This window comes from Rhinoraja longicauda, chromosome 23 (genome assembly GCF_053455715.1).
Source record: "Rhinoraja longicauda isolate Sanriku21f chromosome 23, sRhiLon1.1, whole genome shotgun sequence".
Lineage (NCBI taxonomy): Eukaryota > Metazoa > Chordata > Chondrichthyes > Rajiformes > Arhynchobatidae > Rhinoraja > Rhinoraja longicauda.
In genome coordinates this window covers 28,482,114-28,504,644 of record NC_135975.1, presented here as the reverse complement: position 1 = coordinate 28,504,644, position 22,531 = coordinate 28,482,114, and the positions used below count along the sequence as shown (strand labels likewise).

Genomic DNA, 22,531 nt, shown 5'->3' with positions numbered 1-22,531 from the left:
CGCAGGAGAATGAGCCTCCTGTCAGGTGTATATAATCAGGTGTATCAAATCTTGACGGGAACAAATAGGGTGAACGCACAGAGTATTTTGCCCAGGGTGGGTGAATCACTAGAGGGCATAGATTTAAGGTGAAAGGTGAAAGATTTAATAGCAACCAAAGGGGCAGCTTTTTCACACTGAGGTGTATGTTGGTATGTAGAATGAGCTGCCAGAGGCAGTTACAATAATAACATTTAACAGATATTTGGACAGGTACATGGATAGGAAAGGTTTAGAAGGATATGGGCCAAAAGCAAGCAAATGGGATTAGTTTAGAAGTATGTCTATGACTCTGTTTAGAAATTGCTGAAAAGATGTGTTAAAAGTAATGCTGCAAATAAGTGACCAGAATTACAAATGCATTATCCCTTTGAAAACATTTGAGTGGAATATCACCTTCATTACAGGAATAAGGTTGATGGTTGCCATGGGAACGGCCACACTCTGTATATATTTCGGGTTGCAACCAAATGAGAGTATTGCACAGGCGTCAGGGCTGATGAGGAATGCCATGTGGATTGATAACACCGGAGATAGAAGGTCACCTTTACTCCCCGTGACCCAAGCTCGAGAGGGTTAATAGATCTCCTCCACCCACGGAGTATATTCACTCGTTTCTCTCTCAACGTGTGGGTGACTGAAATCCAACCTAATTCTGGCAAATATTATATCATTTATACTTTCCTTCTTCGCGGAGAATAATGGACTGTAAACTTAGCCAGGAGTACTGTATCAATCTAATTCAGACCATCCAACCTCTCAATACAAATGAGATAATTTTGGGATTTTGACTCAGGGGCTCAGTTTTAGCTCAAAGTTTAATTTGCATCTTATTAAGTAATTTTTATCTGAAAATTGCAACTGAGAGGCTGAGATGAAATGTCAGACAAGTATAAATGATGCTCGTCTTGTGCTCGGAAAGTGCACGTTTTTTTACTGGCAATCTGTTAAATTTCTCTTCAGAACCCGAACCTATAATTATAAGCAATCAAATTTGGTGGTTGGCAACTAATTTAGAAGTGCTCCCACATGAATGGACAATGTATGTAAATTAGCTAATTGGTTCTTGACACACTCGGGTCAGATTATAATATTGTTAAATAAATCCTAAATCTAATCAGCATCAAATCCGCTCGTGAGCTAAAGTCCATTCATCTTCTCATCGGACACTGTTGGTGGAGAAAACCGTTGTTGATGGCCCAGGGGACAAATTAATGGAGACCCAAGAAACTGCGGACGCAAAGCACAAAGTGCTGGAGGAGCTCAGCAGTTTGAAGAAGGGTCCCGACCCAAACGTCGCCTGCCCATTTACCTCCACAGATGCTGCCTGACCTGCTAAGTTCCTCCAGAACTATCTGCACATATTAATACATAAAATCTCCCGGTGGCTCAGCACTTCAACTCCCCACTCCCAGTCTGATCTTTCTGTCATGGGCCTCCTCCATTGTCATGGTGATGCCCAGCGCAAATTGGAGGAACAGCACCTCATATTTCGTTTGGCCAGCTTACACCCCAGCGGTGTGAACATTGATTTCTCTAACTTCAGATAGCTCCTCTGTCCCTCTCTTTCCCCTCCCCCTTCCCAGTTCTCCCACTGTCTTCCTGTCTCCAACTACATTCTATCTTTGTCCCGCCCCCTCCCCTGACATCAGTCTGAAGAAGGGTCTCGACCCGAAACGTCACCCATTCCTTCTCTCCTGAGATGCTGCCTGACCCGCTGAGTTACTCCAGCATTTTGTGATACCTTAATATCCTTTACAATCACTGAAATGACTTCTGAGTGATCGATTCCCATCTCTTTCTTTTTTTTACTTACACCAAAAATAATTTATTCAACTATTTACAATAATAAGGGTGGCACGGTGGCGCAGCGGTAGAGTTGCTGTCTTATAGCGAATGCAGCGCCGGAGATTCAAGTTCGATCCTGACTACGGGCACCGTCTGTACGGAGTTTGTACGTTCTTCCCGTGACCTGCGTGGGTTTTCTCTGAGATCTTCGGGTCCTCCCACACTCCAAAGACGTGCAGGTATGTAGGTTAATTGGCTGGGCAAATGTTTTTTAAAAATTGTCCCTAGTGGGTGTAGGATAGTGTTAGTGTGCGGGGATCGCTGGGCGGCGCGGACCCGGTGGGCCAAAAGAGCCTGTTTCTGCGCTGTATCTCTAAATCTATTTAAAAAATCTCTAAATATGTACAATACTAAATTATTCAAAACACACCCAGCACCACAATAACAAGGAAAACAAATATTCTCAAATCACTATTTCCCCATCCGTACTGATACATTCCACACCTAATTCCCATCTTCAGCAGTTGCTCTTTCTTATCCATCCATTTCTGACACAATTTGCGAATTTATTTTGAGACTAAATACAAATATCTGCCTGACTAGGCTTCTCTTTGACACATTGTGGATTTATCAGGGGGAAAAAACACACAGCTTTGTTTGCATGCTTTCCAAACAGATCAGATAATGCTCTACAGTAATACAATCCAGTCAAACTCAAGTCCAATAGGTAGAGCAAAGGGGAAGATACAGAGTGCAGAATATACTGTAGTTCTCAGCATTGTAGCGCATCAGTTCCAGAGACAAAGTCCAATGTCCGCAATGGGGTAGAGGTGAATTGGGCAGTACCCTAGCTTATGGAGGGACTGTACAGAAGCCTGATAACAGAGGGGAAGAAGCTGTTCCTGAGTCTGGTGGTGTGCGCATTCAAGCTTCTGTTCTTTGTGACTTAGGGGACACAAGGGACTGCAGATGCTAGTTTATTCAGAAAAAAGACACAAGATGGAGTAACTCAGCAGGCTGGGCAGCATCTCTGGAGAACATGGATAGGTGGAAATTTTAGACTGGGCCTGAAGAAGGGTCCCGACCTGAAACGTCATCTATCCATGTTCTCCAGAGATGCTGCCTTACCTGCTGAGTTACTTCAGCACTTTGTGACCTTTTCAGAGTAATACTTATTCTTATATTCCCTGTTACAGCAATAAAAGATTGTATTTTCATTATACCACATATACTCACTATTTATAAGATGAAAATATGTTAATATTGTTTTAATATCTTAAGGGATTTTTCTTTTAATTCTACATTCAGAACTGTTCCACGAGGACCTAATTAATACGAAGCTTTAAAACATCTTCAACAGACATAATTAATATGTCCAAATGTTTTTTGCTACTCTGTAAACACGTTACAATGAAAATATGGGAAGCGAGCACCTGTAATAGAAGATTTCCATAAGCAAATATATAGGAAAGAAACAGGGCAACAAATATAAAAATATTTAAAAAATTTATGGGATATATGTTGCATTCAAGTTGTGATCCATTGCACCCCAGAGTCAGAGTCTATTTCCAAAGAATGAGTGGACCCAAGCAATGTTAACAGAGGCTGGAGGATGCATGGAAGGAGTTGCCAGACGAGGCAGTGGAGGCAGGTACTATGACAGCATTTACAAGACATTTGGACAGGTACGTGGGTAGGAAAGGTTCAGAGGGATTTTGGCCAAACGCGGGAGGATGGGGCAGGCTTAGATCGAGGCATCTCAGTCGGCAAGGGTGAGATAGGCAGAACGGTCTACTTCTGTGCTGCACGGGTCTTTGAGTCGAAACTGCCTCTCAGTGATAGTTGTTATCACTCAGTGACCAACAGGAGGCACCATTTCATGGGGAAAAGCTGCATTAGGACCTGCAACAATGCACATGCAAAGATCAGCAAACAGATGGATGTTCACTAAAAGACAGAGAACTTAGAAACAAGGTGAACATTTTCACGTAAATATTTTAGTGGAACAACCTGAAAGAATTTGAATTATTTTGGGCACCAGACCCTCTGGGAAGGGTAACAGATAATGTGACAAAGCGCATTTTCACAAGGCAAATAATAATTTACATTAAAATGCAGCCTCTGACAAAGACAAATTGTGTCCTGTTGACTGCTGAACTGTCGGAAAGAGGGATGACATCTACAAGAACCTCTCGATGCGGGTTATTTAAATTAAATTCATTTGAAACATATTTGAGCAACTTTTAGATTAATTGAAAGATACAGCATAGAAACAGGCCCTTTGGCACACCAAGCCCACACCAACCATCCATCACCTGTTCACACTAGTTCTATGTTATCCCGACACACTAGGGGTTGTTTACAGAAGCCAATTAACCTATAAAATCTGCATGTCTTTGGGATGTGGGAGGAAACCGGAGCACCCGAGGGAACCCCACGCCGTTACAGGAGGAGCGTGCAAACTCCTCTCTGACAGCACCCAAGGTCGGGATTGAACCTGGAACTCTGGCACTGTGAGCAAGCGGCTCTGCCTGCTGCGCCACTGTGCCACTCGGATTGTTGTTTAATTCATGAGTGTGACAACAGTGGTTGTGCAATGTGGTGGAATGCAAGGCTAACAGAGACACCTCTCTTCAAACCACAGTGAGGCAAAAGGACTCTATCAATGCAAAAGAATGATAGGATTCTAGTGGAAACTAATTGTTGGTCAGTTAGTAAATCAGTCAGGACTTTAAGTGCAACACATAAAGCCTCAAATCACATCTATTTTTCACAGTTCTTACTTTTAGGTTTAAAAAATTGTATGCTCCAACATTGGCACATCAAATCATAGTCCAAAACATTAACTTATATGACCATGGCGATCGTAGAGATAGGTTTAAGTTTATTATTGTACAGTGAAAAGCTTTGTTTTGCATGCTGTCCAAACAGTTCAGCTAGTACTGAAGAAGGGTCTCGACCCGAAACGTCACCCATTCCTTCTCTCCCGAGATGCTGCCTGACCTGCTGAGTTACTCCAGCATTTTGTGAATAGTTCAGCTAGTACACTACATAAATGCAATCCTGTCTAACTCAAGTACGATAGGTAGAGCAAAGGGGAATCGGCGGAGTGCAGAGTACAGTTCTCAGCATTGTAGCGCACCAGTTCCAGAGACAAAGTCCAAAGTCTGCACTGGGCTGGACTATCTCAAACCAGAGATCACGTTCTTGAAATAAAGGGTCAGCTACTCAGAAGATAGGCACAAAATTCAGGAGTAACTCCTCAGAGGGTCAAACTCAAGTACAATTGACAGAGCAAAAGGGGAGATACAGAGTGCAGAATACAGTTCACAGCGTCTGTATAATCTGTCGGACGGGAGCGGAGAGAAGGAATGACCGGGGTGAGACAAGTCTTTGATTATGTTGGCTGCTTTCCTGAGGCAGGGTGAAGTGTAGATGGAGTCAATGTTGGGGAGATCGGACACTATAATGGACCCTCAACAACTGCAACTCTCTGCACTTTCTTGCAGACAGAGCTATTTTGTTTAGTTTAGAGGTACAGCGCGAAAATAAGCCATTCCATAAATGCAATCAAGTCAAACTCAAGTACGACAGGTAGTGCAAAGGGGAAGATACAGAGTGCAGAGTGTAGTTCTCAGCATTGTCGCGTCTCAGTTCCAGAGACAAAGTCCAACATCTGCATTGGGGTGGAGTTCCAACCAGGTCCACACCGGCCAGCAGTCCCCGCCCACTAACACTATCCTACACACACCAGGGTCACGCCCACTAACACTATCCTACACACACCAGGGTCACGCCCACTAACACTATCCTACACACACCAGGGACACGCCCACTAACACTATCCTACACACACCAGGGTCACGCCCACTAACACTATCCTACACACACCAGGGACACGCCCACTAACACTATCCTACACACACCAGGGACACGCCCACTAACACTATCCTACACACACCAGGGACACGCCCACTAACACTATCCTACACACACCAGGGACACGCCCACTAACACTATCCTACACACACCAGGGACACGCCCACTAACACTATCCTACACACACTAGGGACACGCCCACTAACACTATCCTACACACACTAGGGACACGCCCACTAACACTATCCTACACACACTAGGGACACGCCCACTAACACTATCCTACACACACTAGGGACACGCCCACTAACACTATCCTACACACACCAGGGACATGCCCACTATCCTACACACACCAGGGACACGCCCACTAACACTATCCTACACACACTAGGGACACGCCCACTAACACTATCCTACATACACCAGGGACACGCCCACTAACACTATCCTACACACACCAAGGACACGCCCACTATCCTACACACACCAGGGACACGCCCACTAACACTATCCTACACACACCAGGGACACGCCCACTATCCTACACACACCAGGGACACGCCCACTAACACTATCCTACACACACTAGGGACACGCCCACTAACACTATCCTACACACACCAGGGACACGCCCACTAACACTATCCTACACACACGAGGGTCACGCCCACTAACACTATCCTACACACACCAGGGACAATTTACATTCATACAAAAGCCAAACAACCTACAAACTTGTACGTCTTTGGAGTGTGGGAAGAAACCGAAGATCTCGAAGAAAACCCACACGGTTCAGGGGGAGAACGTACAGACTCCGTACAGACAGCTCCTGTAGTCTCTGGCACTGCAAGCGCTGTGAGGCAGCAACTCTACTGCCACGCCACAGTGCAGCCCTTTCTCAAACCAAGCTGGATACTCTTGTGGCAGTGTTTACTGCACAGACGAAGATCACCAGTACACATGTCGTTCCTTGCTGTTGGTATCTATCTGGTGGATCATCGTCCTATAAGCTGCTTAATGAATTAAGGACCAGACCGTCTAATTTAATTAACATATTTTATTTTTTTAATCTTTAATAATATTAATATTACATGTAATATTACATGTAATATTAATATGTAGCGTTAAAAATTCTAAACATTTGAAAATCTAGTCTTTAATATTTAAAACATGGTGGCACGGCATACATAGAACGCAGACAGCACAGCACAGGAACAGGCCCTTCGGCCCGCAAAATCCATGACGAACATGATTGGAAGTTAAATGATTCTCCTCAGCTTGCAAGTCCATCCATTCCCTGCATATCCGCAGAAAAGCAACCAACATAATCAAAGACCTGTCCCACCCCAGTCATTCATTCTTATCCCTGCTCCTTTCTGGCAGAAGGTGGAAAAGCTCGAAACTACGCACCACCAGTCTCAGGAACAGATTCTTCCCCTCTGTCATCAGGCTTCTGAACGGCCCTTGCATAACCAGGGGTATTGTACGATGCACCTCTATTCCATTGCGGACATTGGACTTTCTCTCTGGAACAGATGCCCTCCAATGCTGAGAACTATATTCTGCATTCTGCACCTTCTCATTTCTTCCCATTTGTTCGACCTGTTGTACTTGAGTTTGACTTGATTGTATTTATGGAAAGAATTATCCGATGTGATTGGATGGCACACAAACAAAGCTTTTCACTGCACCAAAGCTTTTCACGGTACACATAACAATAATAAACCTAAATCTAATAGACAATAGACAATAGGTGCAGGAGTAGGCCATTCGGCCCTTCGAGCCAGCACCGCCATTCAATGTGATCATGGCTGATCATTCTCAATCAGTACCCCGTTCCTGCTTTCTCCCCATACCCCCTGACTCCGCTATCCTTAAGAGCTCTATCTAGCTCTCTCTTGAATGTATTCAGAGAATTGGCCTCCACTGCCCTCTGAGGCAGAGAATTCCAGATTCACAACTCTCTGACTAAAAAAGTTTTTCCTCATCTCTGTTCTAAATGGCCTACCACTTATTCTTAAACTGTGGCCCCTGGTTCTGGACTCCCCCAACATTGGGAACATGTTTCCTGCCTCTAACGTGTCCAACCCCTTAATAATCTTATACGTTTCGATAAGATCCCCTCTCATCCTTCTAAATTCCAGTGTATACATGTGCCTGTCTAAAAGCCCCTTAAATGCCACTATTGTATCTGCCTCCACCACTACCCCTGGCACCCACCACCCTCTGTGCAAAAAAACTTGCCCGGCACGTCTCCATTAAACATTTACTCTCTCACCTCAAAGCTATGCCCTCTAGTATTTAACATTTCCACCCTGGGGAAGTGGTTCTGACTGTGTACCCTTTTTATGCCTCTGGTAATTGTATATACTTCTGTCAGGCCTTCCCTTGGGCTGTGGCACTCCAGAGAAAACAATCCCAGATTGTCCCACCTTTCCTTTTCCGTAATGTCCTCTAATCCACACAGGCTTTCTGGTACATGCCTGTGCCAGTGCGTACCATCGCATAAAGCACTGGTCCCAGTATAATTGTGGCACGACTGAAGCTTTGTATTTCTGCCTCACTGTTGCTGCCGTTATTAAGCACTGGCAGAGTGTGAAATCAAACTTTCATCCGACAAAGGGATGAGGCTGAGAAACCGGTGCCAGTCAGCTTCAGTGCTGAGTTAGGAGGAACTTAGCGCAGCTGGTAGAGCCACTGCCTCACAGCGCCGGAGACCCACGTCCGATCCAGGCCTCAGGTGCTGTCCGTGTGGAGTTTCCACCTTCTCCCCGTGACTGCCTGCATTTCCTCCGGGTGCTCCGGTTTCCTCCCACATCCCGGGTTTGTAGGTTAATTGGCCTTAGCAAATCGTCCCTGGTGTGTCGGGAGTGGATGAGAAAGTGGGATAACATAGAGCTAATGTGAACAGGTGATCGATGGTCGGTGTGGACTGAAGGGCTATGTTTCCATGCTGTAACTCAGCGGGTCAGAGAGCATCAGGCAGGTCGAGACCCTTCTTCAGTCTGAAATGTCAGCTCAGCTCAGCTCAGTTTAGTTTATTGTCATGTGTACCGAGATATAGTGAAAAGCATTTTATAGTCTGGTCCACCTACACACTGAGTGGCTCTATATTCAACTTGCTATGTAAATATTCTGAACAGTAATGTGAGTCCAGAACCAGAGGACACAGCTTCAGAAGAAAAGGACGTACCTTTAGAATGGACATGAGGAGGAATTGCTTTAGCCAGAGAGGATGGTGAATCTGTGGAATTTATTGCCACAGATGGCTGTGGAGGCCAAGCATATAGGTATTTTTAAAGCCGAGATTGATTGGTTCTTGATTAGTAAAGTTCCGATGAGAAGGCAGAAAAATAAGGGTTGGGAGGGAAAATGATCAAATGGCGGAGCAGACTCGATGGGCTGAATGGCCTAATTCTGCTCCCATGTGCTATCTTATGAAACATATATGAATAGTCACTGAAACAGATAAACAAAAAAGAAAGTGAGAGATAAAAATAGGGAGGCGTACAGAGAGAGAGAGTGAGAATGGAGGGAGAACGAGGGAGAGGGGGGGAGGGAAGAGAAAGAGAGAGAAGGAGAGAGAGATGGAGTGAAGGGAGAGAGAGAGAAAGAGAAAGAAGGGGACACAAAAGAGATTCAGAGAAAAGCAATGGCATTGTCATTGGGAAGAACTTTCAGGCTAAGAGGTGAACCCAGGGTAAAGTTTGACTGAAAACTCCAAACAAGTGTGCAATCTAAGGAGAAAACAGGAGAATGTTGCCACAGACTGAACTAGGCCAAAGTTCAAAACCGGCAGAGATGGCAATGTAATAATTAACCTGCAAAGAAATCAACATTTCAGAATAGAGAGAGCAGTGAACGTAAGCAAAGGTCCAGTAAAACCCGAGTGTAAAGTGTGTGCAGTATAGGCACGTTGCAAAGAGGGTTGCCAACTTTCTCACTCCCACATATGGGACAAAAGGTGACGTCATCGCCCCGTGCCCCACGTGACCTCACCCAGCCAGCAGCCACTTACTCCTGCTCCACCAATGGCGGCCGCCCAGGCTGGGAGGCAAGTGGCTATGCAACCTCCGTTAGGCGGCGCCCTGGCTTCCGGGCCTGCACTGTCTGGGCCTACAGCAGCCCCCTGGCCTAGTGTCTGGGCCTACGGTATCCGGGCCTACAGCCCCCCACCCCCCCCCCCCCCCCCCGGGCCTAATATGGGACAAAGGCGGTCCCGTCCGGGACAAACCAATTTAGCCCAATATACGGGATGTCCCTGCTAATACAGGACACTTGGCAACCCTGGTTACAAACCCAGTTCCCGCATGACTCCAATCCTCTTCCTGCATATGAGACCCTCAGAGAGTTGGTGCAAAAACTGTGACAGTCCTGATCCATGTACACCATTGCCAGGGTGTGGTCACATGCAAACTGGAGGAACAACGCTTCATATTCCGCTTGGGGAGCTAACAACCCAACGGTATGGACATTCAATTCTCTATTTTCAATAAACACCCTCCTCTCTTTCCCATTGCTCCTCCCCATCTCTCCATCCCAGTGTGCACCCATTTCTCCCATCCTCTCCCACCCATCCCCACCCCACTCTGCTCCATTCCCCTGGATTGTACACTCATCTCCCATCCCTAAGTCCCCCATCTCTCTTTTATCCCCCCCTCTTTTCTTTCCCCCATCCCCTTCCAACTACAATCCTCTGGCTTTATATTTCACTCCTCCTCTTCGCTACTCATCCAACACACTTTTGGCTCATTGTCACCTCCAGCCTTACTCCAATCATCTGCCAATCACATGCACCCCTCCCTTGTAACCACCTTTTGCCCATAGTAGGGGAATTGAGGATAAGATTAGATTAGATTCGATTAGATTAAAGGCAATTCTTCTAGTTAGATTAGTTTAGTTTAGAGATACAAAGTGGTAACAGGCCCTTCGGCCCACCGAATCCATGCCAACCAGCAATCCCCACACATATTCACAATATTCTACACACACAAGGAACAATTTGCACATACACCAAGCCAATTAACCTACATACCTGTACATCTTTGGAGTGTGGGAGGAAACCAAAGATCTTGGAGAAAACCCATGCGGTCACGGGGAGAACGTACAAACTCCGTACAGACAGCACCCGTAGTCGGGATCGAACCCGGGACTCAGGTCCTGCAAGCGCTGTAAGGCAGCAACTCTACCATTAGATTAGATACTTTTTCAGCTGAGGGGGGAAAGATTTAATAGGAACCTGAGCGGTAACATTTTTATACAAAAGGTGATGGGTGTATGGAACGTGCTGCCGGAGGAGATAGTGGAGGCAGGTGCTATCATAACGTTTAAGAAATATTTGGACAGGTGCAGGAATAGGATAGGTTTAAAGGGATATGGACTAGTGTACAATAGATGGGACATGTTGGCCATCGTGGGCAAGTTTGGCCTAAGGGCCTGTTTCCACACTGTATGACTCTGACACCATCACTTGCCAGGCTTTGTCCCACCCCCACCTCTCTGCTCCAACTTCCCCCCCTACTCCATCAGTTTGAGGTAGGGTTCTGACCAGAAACGGCGTCTTTCCATTCCCTCCACAGATGCTGCCTGACCTGCTGAATTCCTCCAGCACTTTGTGTTTTGCCAGGACATGGTGACATTGATTTCTTTTGGAAGTGAATTTCTAACACATTAATTCATTTTCCAGCACAAATGTTTTAAAAGTATCTAAGACTTCATCGCAAAGAGCATAACCATCCTTCTGAGTTTCGCTAAGGAACTAGTCTGCTAAATTATACTTGTGTGCGATTCTTGTAACTGCCCTTGGCTAAAGAACACAGCAGCATTTGAGCCGAGGTAATTCAGGTCCAATTGACAATAAGAATTAAGATTCCCAGTGAAACACCACAGGAATAGGTCCACCAGTAATTAATAATAATAATATATTCCTTTATTCGTCCCACACCGGGAAAATTTACAGTGTACAGCAGCAAAGTGGATAGCAAGAGATCATTCATTATAAATAGAAGATACATAAATTGTCATAGGTTTTCCATGTGTTCTTAGCTGTTACTGTTGACTCGTCTGCTGGGAGCAGTGCTGGTTGTGCAGTCTCACAGCAGCGGGAAGGAAGGACCTCCTATATCTCTCCTTCTCACACTTGGGGTGAAGGAGTCTGTCACTGAAGGAGCTACTCAATGCAGTGACAGTGTCCTGCATGGGGTGGGAGTCGTTGTCCAGCAGCGATGTTAGCTTTGCCATCATCCTCCTCTCTCCCATCACCTGCACTGAGTCGAGGGTGCAACCCAGGACAGAGTCGGCCTTCCTGACCAGCTTGTCGAGTCTCTTCCCCTCCGCCGCTGAGATGCTGCTGCTCCAGCAGACCACTCCATAGAAAATGGCCAATGCAACCACCGTGTTGTAGAAGGTCCTTAGTAGTGCCCCCTGCACTCCAAAGAACCTGAGTCTCCTTAGCAGATAAAGTCTGCTCTGACCCTTTCTGTATAGCACATCGGTGTTTTCAGTCCAGTCCAGTTTATTGTCCAGTCCACCCTCTCGATGTCCATTCCCTGGATGTTCACCGGTGTAGGGGGGACCTGGCTCCCTGCTCATGTTGTAAACCCCTCGCAATCTTTACCTCAAAAGTCATATCTTTTCGGCACATAAAAGATTAGCCGCTATTCTCCGTTCAGTTACGAAGAAAAACGTCAACCAAAACCTTTTCACTAAACATTTTGACCAATTTACTGGAACAAAACACAGCTCCACCGTGGCCAGATTACGCAATCCGACAGTCAGATTATGCAATAGACAGTCAGAACCTTTTTTATCCCAGGGTGTACATGTCCAACACTAGAGGGCAGAGCTGCAAGATGAGAGGGGGAAGGTTTGATGGAGATGTGTGGGACAGGTTTTTTACACAGTGGTGGGTGCCTGGAACACATTACCAGAGGTGGTGGTGGAGGCAGATGTTTTTAAATGACTTTTGATTAGGTGTATGGATGTATGAGGAATGCAGTGATATGGGTCATGTGCAGGCAGAGGTGATTAATTTAACTTGGCAGTGTGTTCGGCGTGGAGATTGTGGGCCAAAGGGCCTGTTCCTGTGCTGTGGATTTTCCCAGAGAGGAAATGTCAAAGACGAGAGTGCATAGTTTTGACGTGAGAGAGGCAACGCTTGAAGGGGATGTGGAGGATCATTTTCTTTGCACAGAGGGTGGCGGATGCCTGGAACGCACTGCCAGAGTTGGTGGTGGAGGCAAATACGATAATGGTGTAGAAGAGGCTTTTGGATAAGCACACGGATATGCAGGGAATAGAGATGGGTTATGTGCAGAGTTAGTACCATGTTCAGCACAAACACTGTGGATGAAGTGCCTGTTCCTGTTCCATGTACAGTCTCTGCATTAAGCAGCCTTTATTTTAGCGACACTTTCTGAATTATGCCCCGATATGCATATATAATAAAACAGAATAATCACCTGAGCACAAACAGTTTGTGATAGAAAAGCGAACAATCAGATTACTGATATGCAAAGTCCTGCCAAGGTCTATTACCCTTTTTATATCACAATTTCAATTAGGATTAAACTGGCCTTCCAATCTTGGATGCCCGTAATGATCTCTCTACTTTGGAATGCAATTTTGAGCGTTGTTATTTATTACTTGCATGCTAACAAGCTTTCCCTGGCACAATAACCTCGAGTTCAGGTTCTGACACAGCAAGTCTCCAAATTGCAGACTGAGCCCTCTGACCAGCATGTGTGGAACAGGTTTCCTGAAATTCTCTTTACCTCATTACCCCCTCAATTGTTTCATTGCCAGATTGAACTAAGGATGGCACAGTTGGTAGAGCCGCCACCACACAGCGCCAGAGATCCGGGTATTATCCTAACCCCGGGTGCCGTCTGCGTGGAGTTTGCACGTTCTCCATGTCTTCCTCCAGATCACCCAAGGTCAGGATTGAACACGGGTCTCTGGCTTTGTCAAGCAATGGCTCCACTCATTGCACCACCGTATTAAAAAACACTTTTACGAACTAAAAGCCCAGGCAATATTTCTGGAGAGGAAAGCAGAGTTAACATTAGACCTTGCGTCGAAACATGCATCAGTCTGAAAGAAGGGTCCCAATCCAAAACATCGTCTGTCCATTTCCCTCCACAGATGCTGCCTGACCTGCTGAGCTCCTCCAGCATCTTGTGTTGTCCATGTAAACTTGCCAGATTTTAAGACAACCCGGCTTTATGGTTATTGCCTCCAGAATACTTGCCAATCTCTGCCTGAGCAGTTACATAAACGTAGAATCCAAACAAAAAATTAAGATGAAATTGAGCTGTTTCTTTCATTCACGACCCTGAATCAGACATTTTAGGCTCTGAATTTTCCCCACCAATTTCTTTTAAACTTCACGAAAGACACACACTTTATAAAAATAGTCTTGGTAACGTCCCACTGGGACCCGTGTAGAATTATAAAGTAGCATGCTTCTGTTCAAGAAAAAAAAACACACGTTGGTTTCAAGTATTTATTAAAAGAAAATATACTGAAAAAGATCATTGGAATGTCATTAAAGCAAGGATACGTACTAAAAGCAAAATCATTTGATTACATCTGAATTAAACTGCTTCATGGTCATGGATGTGATAATGTGGGCACCTAACATGAAGATGTGTGGTGCCTGAAGAACATAGAACAGCACAGGGACAGGCCCTTCAGCCCACAATGTCTGTGCCGAACATGATGCCAAGATCTAACCTCCTCAGCCTGCATGTGATCCATATCCCTCCATTTCCTGCACATCTACGCGCCTATCCAAAAGCCTCTTAAGTTCCACTGGAAGGAATGTGATGGTAATTAATTAATAATGAAAGCATTAAAAATAAGCGGGTCGAAAAGCAGGTAGGTTTGGGACATGGTAGGTTTAGATCAGATTCATAGAATCATATAGTAAGGAAACAGGCCCTTCGGCCCAACTTGTCAATGCTGACCTAGATGTCCTCTCTAAGTTATCCCATGATGTTTTCAAGAGAGTTAGGTATAGCTCTTAGGGCTAACAGAATTAAGGGATATGGGGAGAAAGCAGAAACGGGGCACTGATTTTGGATGATCAACCATGATCATATTGAATGGATCTGCATTCTGCAGTTTATCTGTCATCCTAGAGTTTACTTAATCTTCCTTCCCACCACATTTTTCCAACAAACATGGATTTTGCAGTTTCATTATGATGATGTTGATTATTATTATTATTATACGACATTGCTGATTATTATTATTATACGACATTGCTGACATTACGACATTCCCCTTGTGGAATTAGGGGGAGGAGGGATTTTTATTTTATTTTTTTTAAAGGCTTTGTTGGTTAAAGAAGGGGTGGCGGACATTTGCCGCTTGGGTTTAAAAGCGCACGCCCATCTTCAGCACCCTGTAGGCCATGGAGAAGGTGATCCCCATGCCCACTATCCAGCTGATCCCTCGTGCGGGCTGGGGCAGAGGGATCAGGTAGGCGATGGTGTGGAAGATGCGGGAACCAGCGAAGATTCGGAAATGCATCAGCGCCGTGGTCAGGTCTGGCCCAGTCAGGACGTATAGGAGACCAAAACCGACGAAGGGGATTATATTCTCCAGGTCGTTCTGGTGGCATCTGCAAGAGGAGGCAGCAGAGACAAACACGTCAGTTATGCTCACAGTCTGGTTTAGTTTAGTTTAGAGATACAGGATGGAAACAAGCTCTTCGGCCCATGTACCAGGGGCGGCACCATAGTGCAACAGTAGAGCTGCCGCCTTGCAGCGCCAGAAATCCGGGTTCAATCCTGATTATGGGTGCTACCTGTGTGTAGATTGTACGTTCTCCCCGTGACCGGCGTGGGTTTTTTTCCGGGATCACCGGTTTCCTCCCACATTCCAAAGAGGTACAGGTTTGTAGGCTAAGTGGCTTGGTAAAATTGTAAAAAATAGTCCCGTGTGTGTGTGTGTGCGTGTGCGTGTGTGTAGGATAGTGATAGTGTGCAGGGAATGCCAGTCGGCATGGACTTGGTGGGCTGAAGGGCCTGCTTCCACGCTGTAGCTCCAAATTAAACTAGAAACTAAACTAAAATAACTAAACTAAACCAAAATTGGGGGTAAAAAAAGACACAAAGTGCTGGAGAAACTCAGCGGCAGCATCCCTGGAGAACATGGATAGGCGACGTTTCGGATCGAGATCTTTCTAGAGATTGATGGTGGCGGTCAGAATTGGCCCAAATACCCCTTGCTTCTGCCCCCCCCCCCCCCCACACCACCTTATTTCCCCATATAATCAGTCTAAAGAAGGTCCCAACCCAAAACATCCATGTTCTCCATAGATGCTCCCTGACCTACTGAGTTACTCTGGCACTTTGAGCCTTTATTTTGTGGAACCTGCAGCATCTGCTTGCTGTTGTGCCTCCGTTTACCTCCTCACACGCTCCACATTCGGGTCGGACTTCAGTAACTTTTTCTTGGTCTCTTCATCCTTGCCACCGTGGGCCCGGGCATCCTCTGGGTTGGCAAAGGCCTGTTCACAAATCAGGTTTTAAACAGGTCAGTGATAATTGAACAGAAACACAGCGCAAACAATTCTCTGCTTGTGGAAATCCAGAAATGATCAACTTCTATTGATTGATTGACTGAAAGATACAGCGTGGAAACAAGTCCTTTGGGCCCCCCCTCCCCCCAGTCCACGCCGACCATCGATCACCCGTTCACACTAGTTCTACGTTATCCGACTTTCTCATCTACCCCCTAGACACTGGGGGCACTTTTACAGAGGGTCGATTAACCTACAAACCGGCACGCCTCCGGGACGAGGGGGGAAACCAGAGTACCCGGAGGAAACCCACGCGGTCACAGGGGGAACGTGCAAACTCCACACAGAGAACAGCCGACGTCAGGATCGAGCCCGGATCTCTGCCGCTGGGAGGCAGCAGCACTACCCGCTGCGGCACTGTGTCCTCAGAATTATTTCAATAAGCAAGTTAAAGTTCTGAAATTTATTCTGATGGGACCCTGTTACAAATCATGTCTATTTTACCACTAAAATGTTAAAAATCTGTTATAAAGAAAAGACCAAAACCCATATTTAGTACATGCCTCGCAGAAGTACATATCAGATCAAATACCAGACACCGTCCTCATTTGCTACTGGATTAATAATCTGATATTCCTCGTGGAGAATTGCTGAACATTTAAGCACAGCTGCAGTAAAAATGACAATTTCCTTTTGCAAACATAAAGTCGACAGTGAACTCTCTCAATAACGGACACGGGGGGGGGGGATGGGGCTGGTGTCCGTTATTGCGGATTGTCCGCTATAACTGAGTGAGGGGTGTGAAGTTTGACCCAAGGCCGGATGGGAGGGAACGTGACCAGTGGGAATTCCCAGACCGGGGAGCCACCGAGCCAGGGATGGGCCCGGTACTCACGCCCGCCTTCATGCGGCTCCCTCTCTCCACTCCCACAACCATAAGCTCCCGCCACAGGGCGCCAGGTCGTTAGGCAACTGGCGGAACTGCGGAGGGGGGCTGAACAGGAGCTATAACCCAAATCTGCTACACAGAGGCCAGTTATTGTGAGGGTTTGCTGTATTGATGTTGATCATTTATGTTGTTATTTATTCCTGATGTGGAGAGGTTCAATGGATTTAATGGAATATATCCATTTCAATCTTCGTGTTTATTACTTTCAAAGATGTCCCACCCCGGTCATTCCTTCTTCTCCCCGCTCCCGTCGGGTAGAAGGAACAGAAGCTTGAAAGCGCGCACCACCAGACTCAGGAACAGCTTCTACCCCTCTGTTATCAGGCTTCTGAACGGTCCTTCCATAAGCTAGGGTGCTGTCCGATTCACCTCTACCCCATTGCGGACATTGGACTTTGTCAACTAGGCTTGTATACACTGGAATTTAGTAGGATGAGAGGGGATCTTATCGAAACGTATAAGATTATTAAGGGGTTGGACACGTTAGAGGCAGGAAACATGTTCCCAATGTTGGGGGAGTCCAGAACCAGGGGCCACAGTTTAAGAATAAGGGGTAGGCCATTTAGAACGGAGATAAGGAAAAACTTTTTCAGTCAGAGAGTTGTGAATCTGTGGAATTCTCTGCCTCAGAAGGTAGTGGAGGCCAATTCTCTGAATGCATTCAAGAGAGAGCTAGATGGAGCTCTTAAGGATAGCGGAGTCAGGGGGTATGGGGAGAAGGCAGGAACGGGGTACTGATTGAGAATGATCAGCCATGATCACATTGAATGGCGGTGCTGGCTTGAAGGGCCGAATGGCCTCCTCCTGCACTTATTGTCTATTGTCTATGGAACTGATGCGCTACAATGCTGAGAACTATATTCTGCACTCTGTATCTTGCCCTGTGCTCCACGTATTGTTACTTGAGTTTGTCTTGATTGTATTCACATGGTATATTGAACAGATAGCACACAATCAAGAGCTTTTCATTGTGACTCAGTGCATGTGACAATAATAACCTCATCCTTTCAAAAGTAAATTAGCGAAACCAACAATTTAATAACGAACATTTATCAAGAGAGAGCATGTGTTCCAGATTACTGACAACACATGACAAAGTGCACAAAGAGACAAGCTCACACATGAAGATAAGAGCATTTGGAAGTTTCAACCCAAACACACAATTGACGTGGCACAGTGGTGCAGCGGGTAATGCTGCTGCCTCACAGCGCCAGGTTCATAATTTTTAATATCTGCACTTTGTTTTTTTAAATTTTTACACAGAATTTTGATTTTGTTAAAATCTCAATAGCAAGAAAGCATAGAATGCTCCAATTGGCTTAAAATAGGAGCAAACTCAATTCATTTTTCTACGAGAATGGATACATAAAACATGGATGTAATGCTGAGGCTCCGGTCAGGTGCTGGTCAGGCCGCATTTGGAATATTGTGAGCAAATTTGGGCCCCATATGCGAGGAAGGATGTGCTGGCTCTGGAGAGGGTCCAGAGGAGGTTTACAAGAAATGATCCCAGGAATGAGTGGGTTAACATACGATGAGCGTTTGACAGCACTGGGCCTGTACTTCAGTCAGAGAGTTGTGAATCTGTGGAATTCTCTGCCTCAGAAGGGAGTGAAGGCCAGTTCTCTGAATGCTTTCAAGAGAGAGCTAGATAGAGCTCTTAAGGATAGTGGAGTCAGGGGGTATGGGGAGAAGGCAGGAACGGGGTACTGATTGAGAATGATCAGCCATGATCACATTGAATGGTGGTGCTGGCTCGAAGGGCCGAATGGCCTACTCCTGCACCTGTTGTCTATTGTCAATTGTACTCACTGGAGTTTAGAAGAATGAGGGGGGGGGGGGGGGGGCTCATTGAAACATACAGAATAGTGAAAGTGGATGTGGAGAGGATGTTTCCACTAGTGGGAGAGTCTAGGACTAGACGTCATAGCTTCAGAATTAAAGGACTTTCTTTTAGGAAGGTGAGACAGGTTTCTTTAGTCAGAGGGTGATGAATCTGTGGAATTCTTTGCCACAGAAGGCTGTGGCGACCGCCAGTGGATATTTTTAAGGCAGAGATAGATAGATTATTGATTAGTACAGGTGTCAGAAGTTATGGGGAGAAGGCAGGAGAATGGGGTTAAGGAGGGAGAGATAGATCAGCCATGATTGAATGATGGAGTAGACTTAATGGGCCGAATGGCCTAATTTGCTCCCATCACTTATGACGAGAAAGCTTTTAGTTAGTTAAAATGGTTGACTATGTAATAATGTGAACTTGCACAATAATTTTATGATGATGAACTTTGAACATCAAAAATAAATACATAAACTGAACTTAATATTTTCCACTCATGGTAAATCGAATTTTACAGTGACAATTATTAACAATCAAGGTTTCTTCGCAGACATGGTATTTCCTGTTTAGTTTAGAGACAGCATGGAAGCAGGCCCTTCGGCCCACCGAGTCCACGTCAACCATTGATCACGCATACACACTAGTTCTATGTTATCCCATTTTCTCATCCACTCTACATACACACTAGTGCCATTTACAGTTCCCAAGAGAAACAAGGAATTGCAAACTCTGGTTTACAAAAAAAGACACAATGTGCTGGAGTAACTCAGGGGGCCGGCAGCACCTCTGGAAAACATGGATAGGCGATGCTTCAGGTTGGGTCTGTTCCGAAGAAGGGTCCCAACCCGAGACATCAACTATCCATGTTCTCCCTGTTCTCCAGAGAAGCTGCCTGACCCGCTGAGTTACTCCAGCACCATGTGTCTTTTCTCCCCCTCACTATTTTCATTGTTTTGCGATTAGGATTAAAGTGTTTAATTGTCAAACGCAGCAAATATCAACGGAACATTGAAATTCTTAACTTGCTGCAGTTTTACAGGCACATCAGATGCAATAACAGCAAAAAATTATCAGTTATTCTAAGTACATCATGATAGTGCTAAAGAACTAAAGTACATGGTGCAAAGTCTGGAGTGAATTGGATCTGAAATAGGGTTGAGGTTAGACTTGTGCAGTGTGGTTCAAGAACCTGATGGTTATTGGGAAGAAGTTGCTCTTGACCCTGGTGACCAAGACCCTGGTTTTCGGGCTCCTGTACCTTCTTCCCAATGGCAGGAGTGAAATGAGAGCGTGGCCAGGGTGGTGTGGGTCTCTGATGAGGCTGGCTGCCTTTTTGAGGCAGCACCTCCTGTAACTGTGAATTCCTTCAATGGTGAGGTGGTCAGTACCCGTGATGACCGATGGACAGTGTCCACCACTCTCTGTAGTCTCTCCTTCGTCCTTGAGTGTTCCAGTTGCTGAACCAGGCCCTGATGCAACCAGTGCAATAGGCTCTCCACCTGTGGAAGTTTCATAAAGTATTGGGCGACTTCAACCAGGATTGAACCCAGGTCTCTGAGGCTGCGAGTCCTGTCAGCTACACTGGGTTTGCATTTGGAGGCCAGAGCTTTAAAGTGAGAGGGGCAAAGTTTAAACGGATTGTGCGGGGCAGGCTTTTCTACACAGAGGTTGGTGGGTGCCAGGGGTGGTGGTGGTGGATGCAGATAGAAACATAGAAAATAGGTGCAGGAGTAGGCCATTCGGCCCTTCGAGCCTGCACCGCCATTCAATATGATCATGGCTGATCATCCAGCTCAGTAACCTGTACCTGCCTTCTCTCCATACCTCCTGATCCCTTTAGCCACAAGGGCCACATCTAACTCCCTCTTAAATATAGCCAATGAACTGGCCTCAACTACCTTCTGTGGCAGAGAATTCCATAGACTCACCACTCTCTGTGTGAAGAAATGTTTTCTCATCTCGGTCCTAAAAGACCTTTATCCTTAAGGCCCTGACTTCCCCCTTATCCTTAAGCCCTGGTTCTGGACTTCCCCAACATCGGGAACAATCTTCCCGCATCTAGCCTCTCAACCCCCTAAGAATTTTATACGTTTTCAATAAGATCCCCCCTCAGTCTTCTAATTCCAGCGAGTACAAGCCCAGTCTATCCAGTCTTTCTTCATATGAAAGTCCTGCCATCCCAGGGACCAATCTGGTGAACCTTCTCTGTACTCCCTCTAAGGCTAGAATGTCTTTCCTCAGATTAGGAGACCAAAACTGTACACAATACTCCAGGTGCGGTCTCACTAAAGCCCTGTACAACTGCAGCAGAACCTCCCTGCTCCTATACTCAAATCCTCTTGCTATGAATGCTAACATACCATTCGCTTTCCTTCGTAGATACACTACTAGTGGCGTTTAAGAGGCTTTTAGCTGGCAGGTGAATATGCAGGAAATGTTGGGGTATGGATCATGTACAAGCAGAGGAGATCAGTTCAATTTGGCTTCATGTTCAGCACAGACACTGTGGGCTGAAGGGCCTGAAGCCTGCACTTATGCTGTCATCTGTTCTTGCGCAATCTTCAGCAGTAACTGAGAGAATCGATTTAGGAAAAACAAAAAATCGGTAAGGTGCCATTTTAAAACCCAGTTAATGTCACTCTCCCCGCGACCTTGTTTGTGGCTTAACTTACCCCACGAGTCATCCGAAAATAGCCCGTCAATGGTCCCATCAGCATCATCTTCAGCACCACGAGGCTGGCATACGTGGAATAGGCCAGGAAACACCTCGCTTTTAAATATCTCCGACATCTCCGAGCCAGGAGTCAGCAAACGCTGGGAAATGCAGAGTTAGAACACACTCACACACACACACACACACACACACGGGTTAAATACTGTCTGATGCGCCTTTGCAATCACACTGCAGTCCCCGGCAGTACCTGGCTGGGGGGGGGGGGGGGGGGGGGGGCAATCACTTTAAAGCAGGTGGGGAAAGTTCGCTTCCAACTTTTTTTTAAAGAGTTGCAAGAAGGTTTGTGTGAAGCTGTGTGTGAAGCTGTGTGTGCTGCAGCTCCCTCAACCCGGACTGGATCACAACTGGCCCTTCCCCCCTCGCCTCTACTGCCGCAGGGACACTGGCGGTCCGCTCCGCCCCGCCCCGCCCCGTCCCACTCCACATACTCCACTACCCTCTACTCCACACAACTCCACTGCACTCCCCTCTACTCCACTCCACTCCACTCTACATAACTCCACCCCCCTCCACTCCCCTCCACTCCCCTCTACTCCACTCAACTCCACTCTACTCCACTCCACTCTACTCCACATAACTCCACTCCCCTCCACTCTCCTCCACTCCACTCCACTCCAACCCCCCTCCCCACTCCACTCCCCTCTACTCCACACACCTCCACTACCCCTCCACTCCCCTCTACTCCACACACCTCCACTACCCTCCCCTCCACTCCCCTCCACTCCCCTCTCCTCCACACACCTCCACTAACCTCCCCTCCACTCCCCTCCACTC

At 46.2% G+C, this 22,531-nt stretch overlaps 1 protein-coding gene across 1 annotated transcript; it reads right to left on the bottom strand.

Annotated features, from left to right (window-relative positions):
- Positions 1-14,198: 14,198 nt before the first annotated feature.
- On the bottom strand, positions 14,199-22,127 carry LOC144604978 (microsomal glutathione S-transferase 1-like). The gene is made up of 3 exons (XM_078419945.1): positions 21,696-22,127; positions 16,125-16,225; positions 14,199-15,334 (listed from the first exon to the last, which is right to left on the bottom strand). The coding sequence occupies exons 1-3, from the start codon at positions 21,741-21,743 to the stop codon at positions 15,088-15,090; spliced, it is 396 nt and encodes a 131-aa protein (XP_078276071.1). The 5' UTR covers positions 21,744-22,127; the 3' UTR covers positions 14,199-15,087.
- Positions 22,128-22,531: the final 404 nt, after the last annotated feature.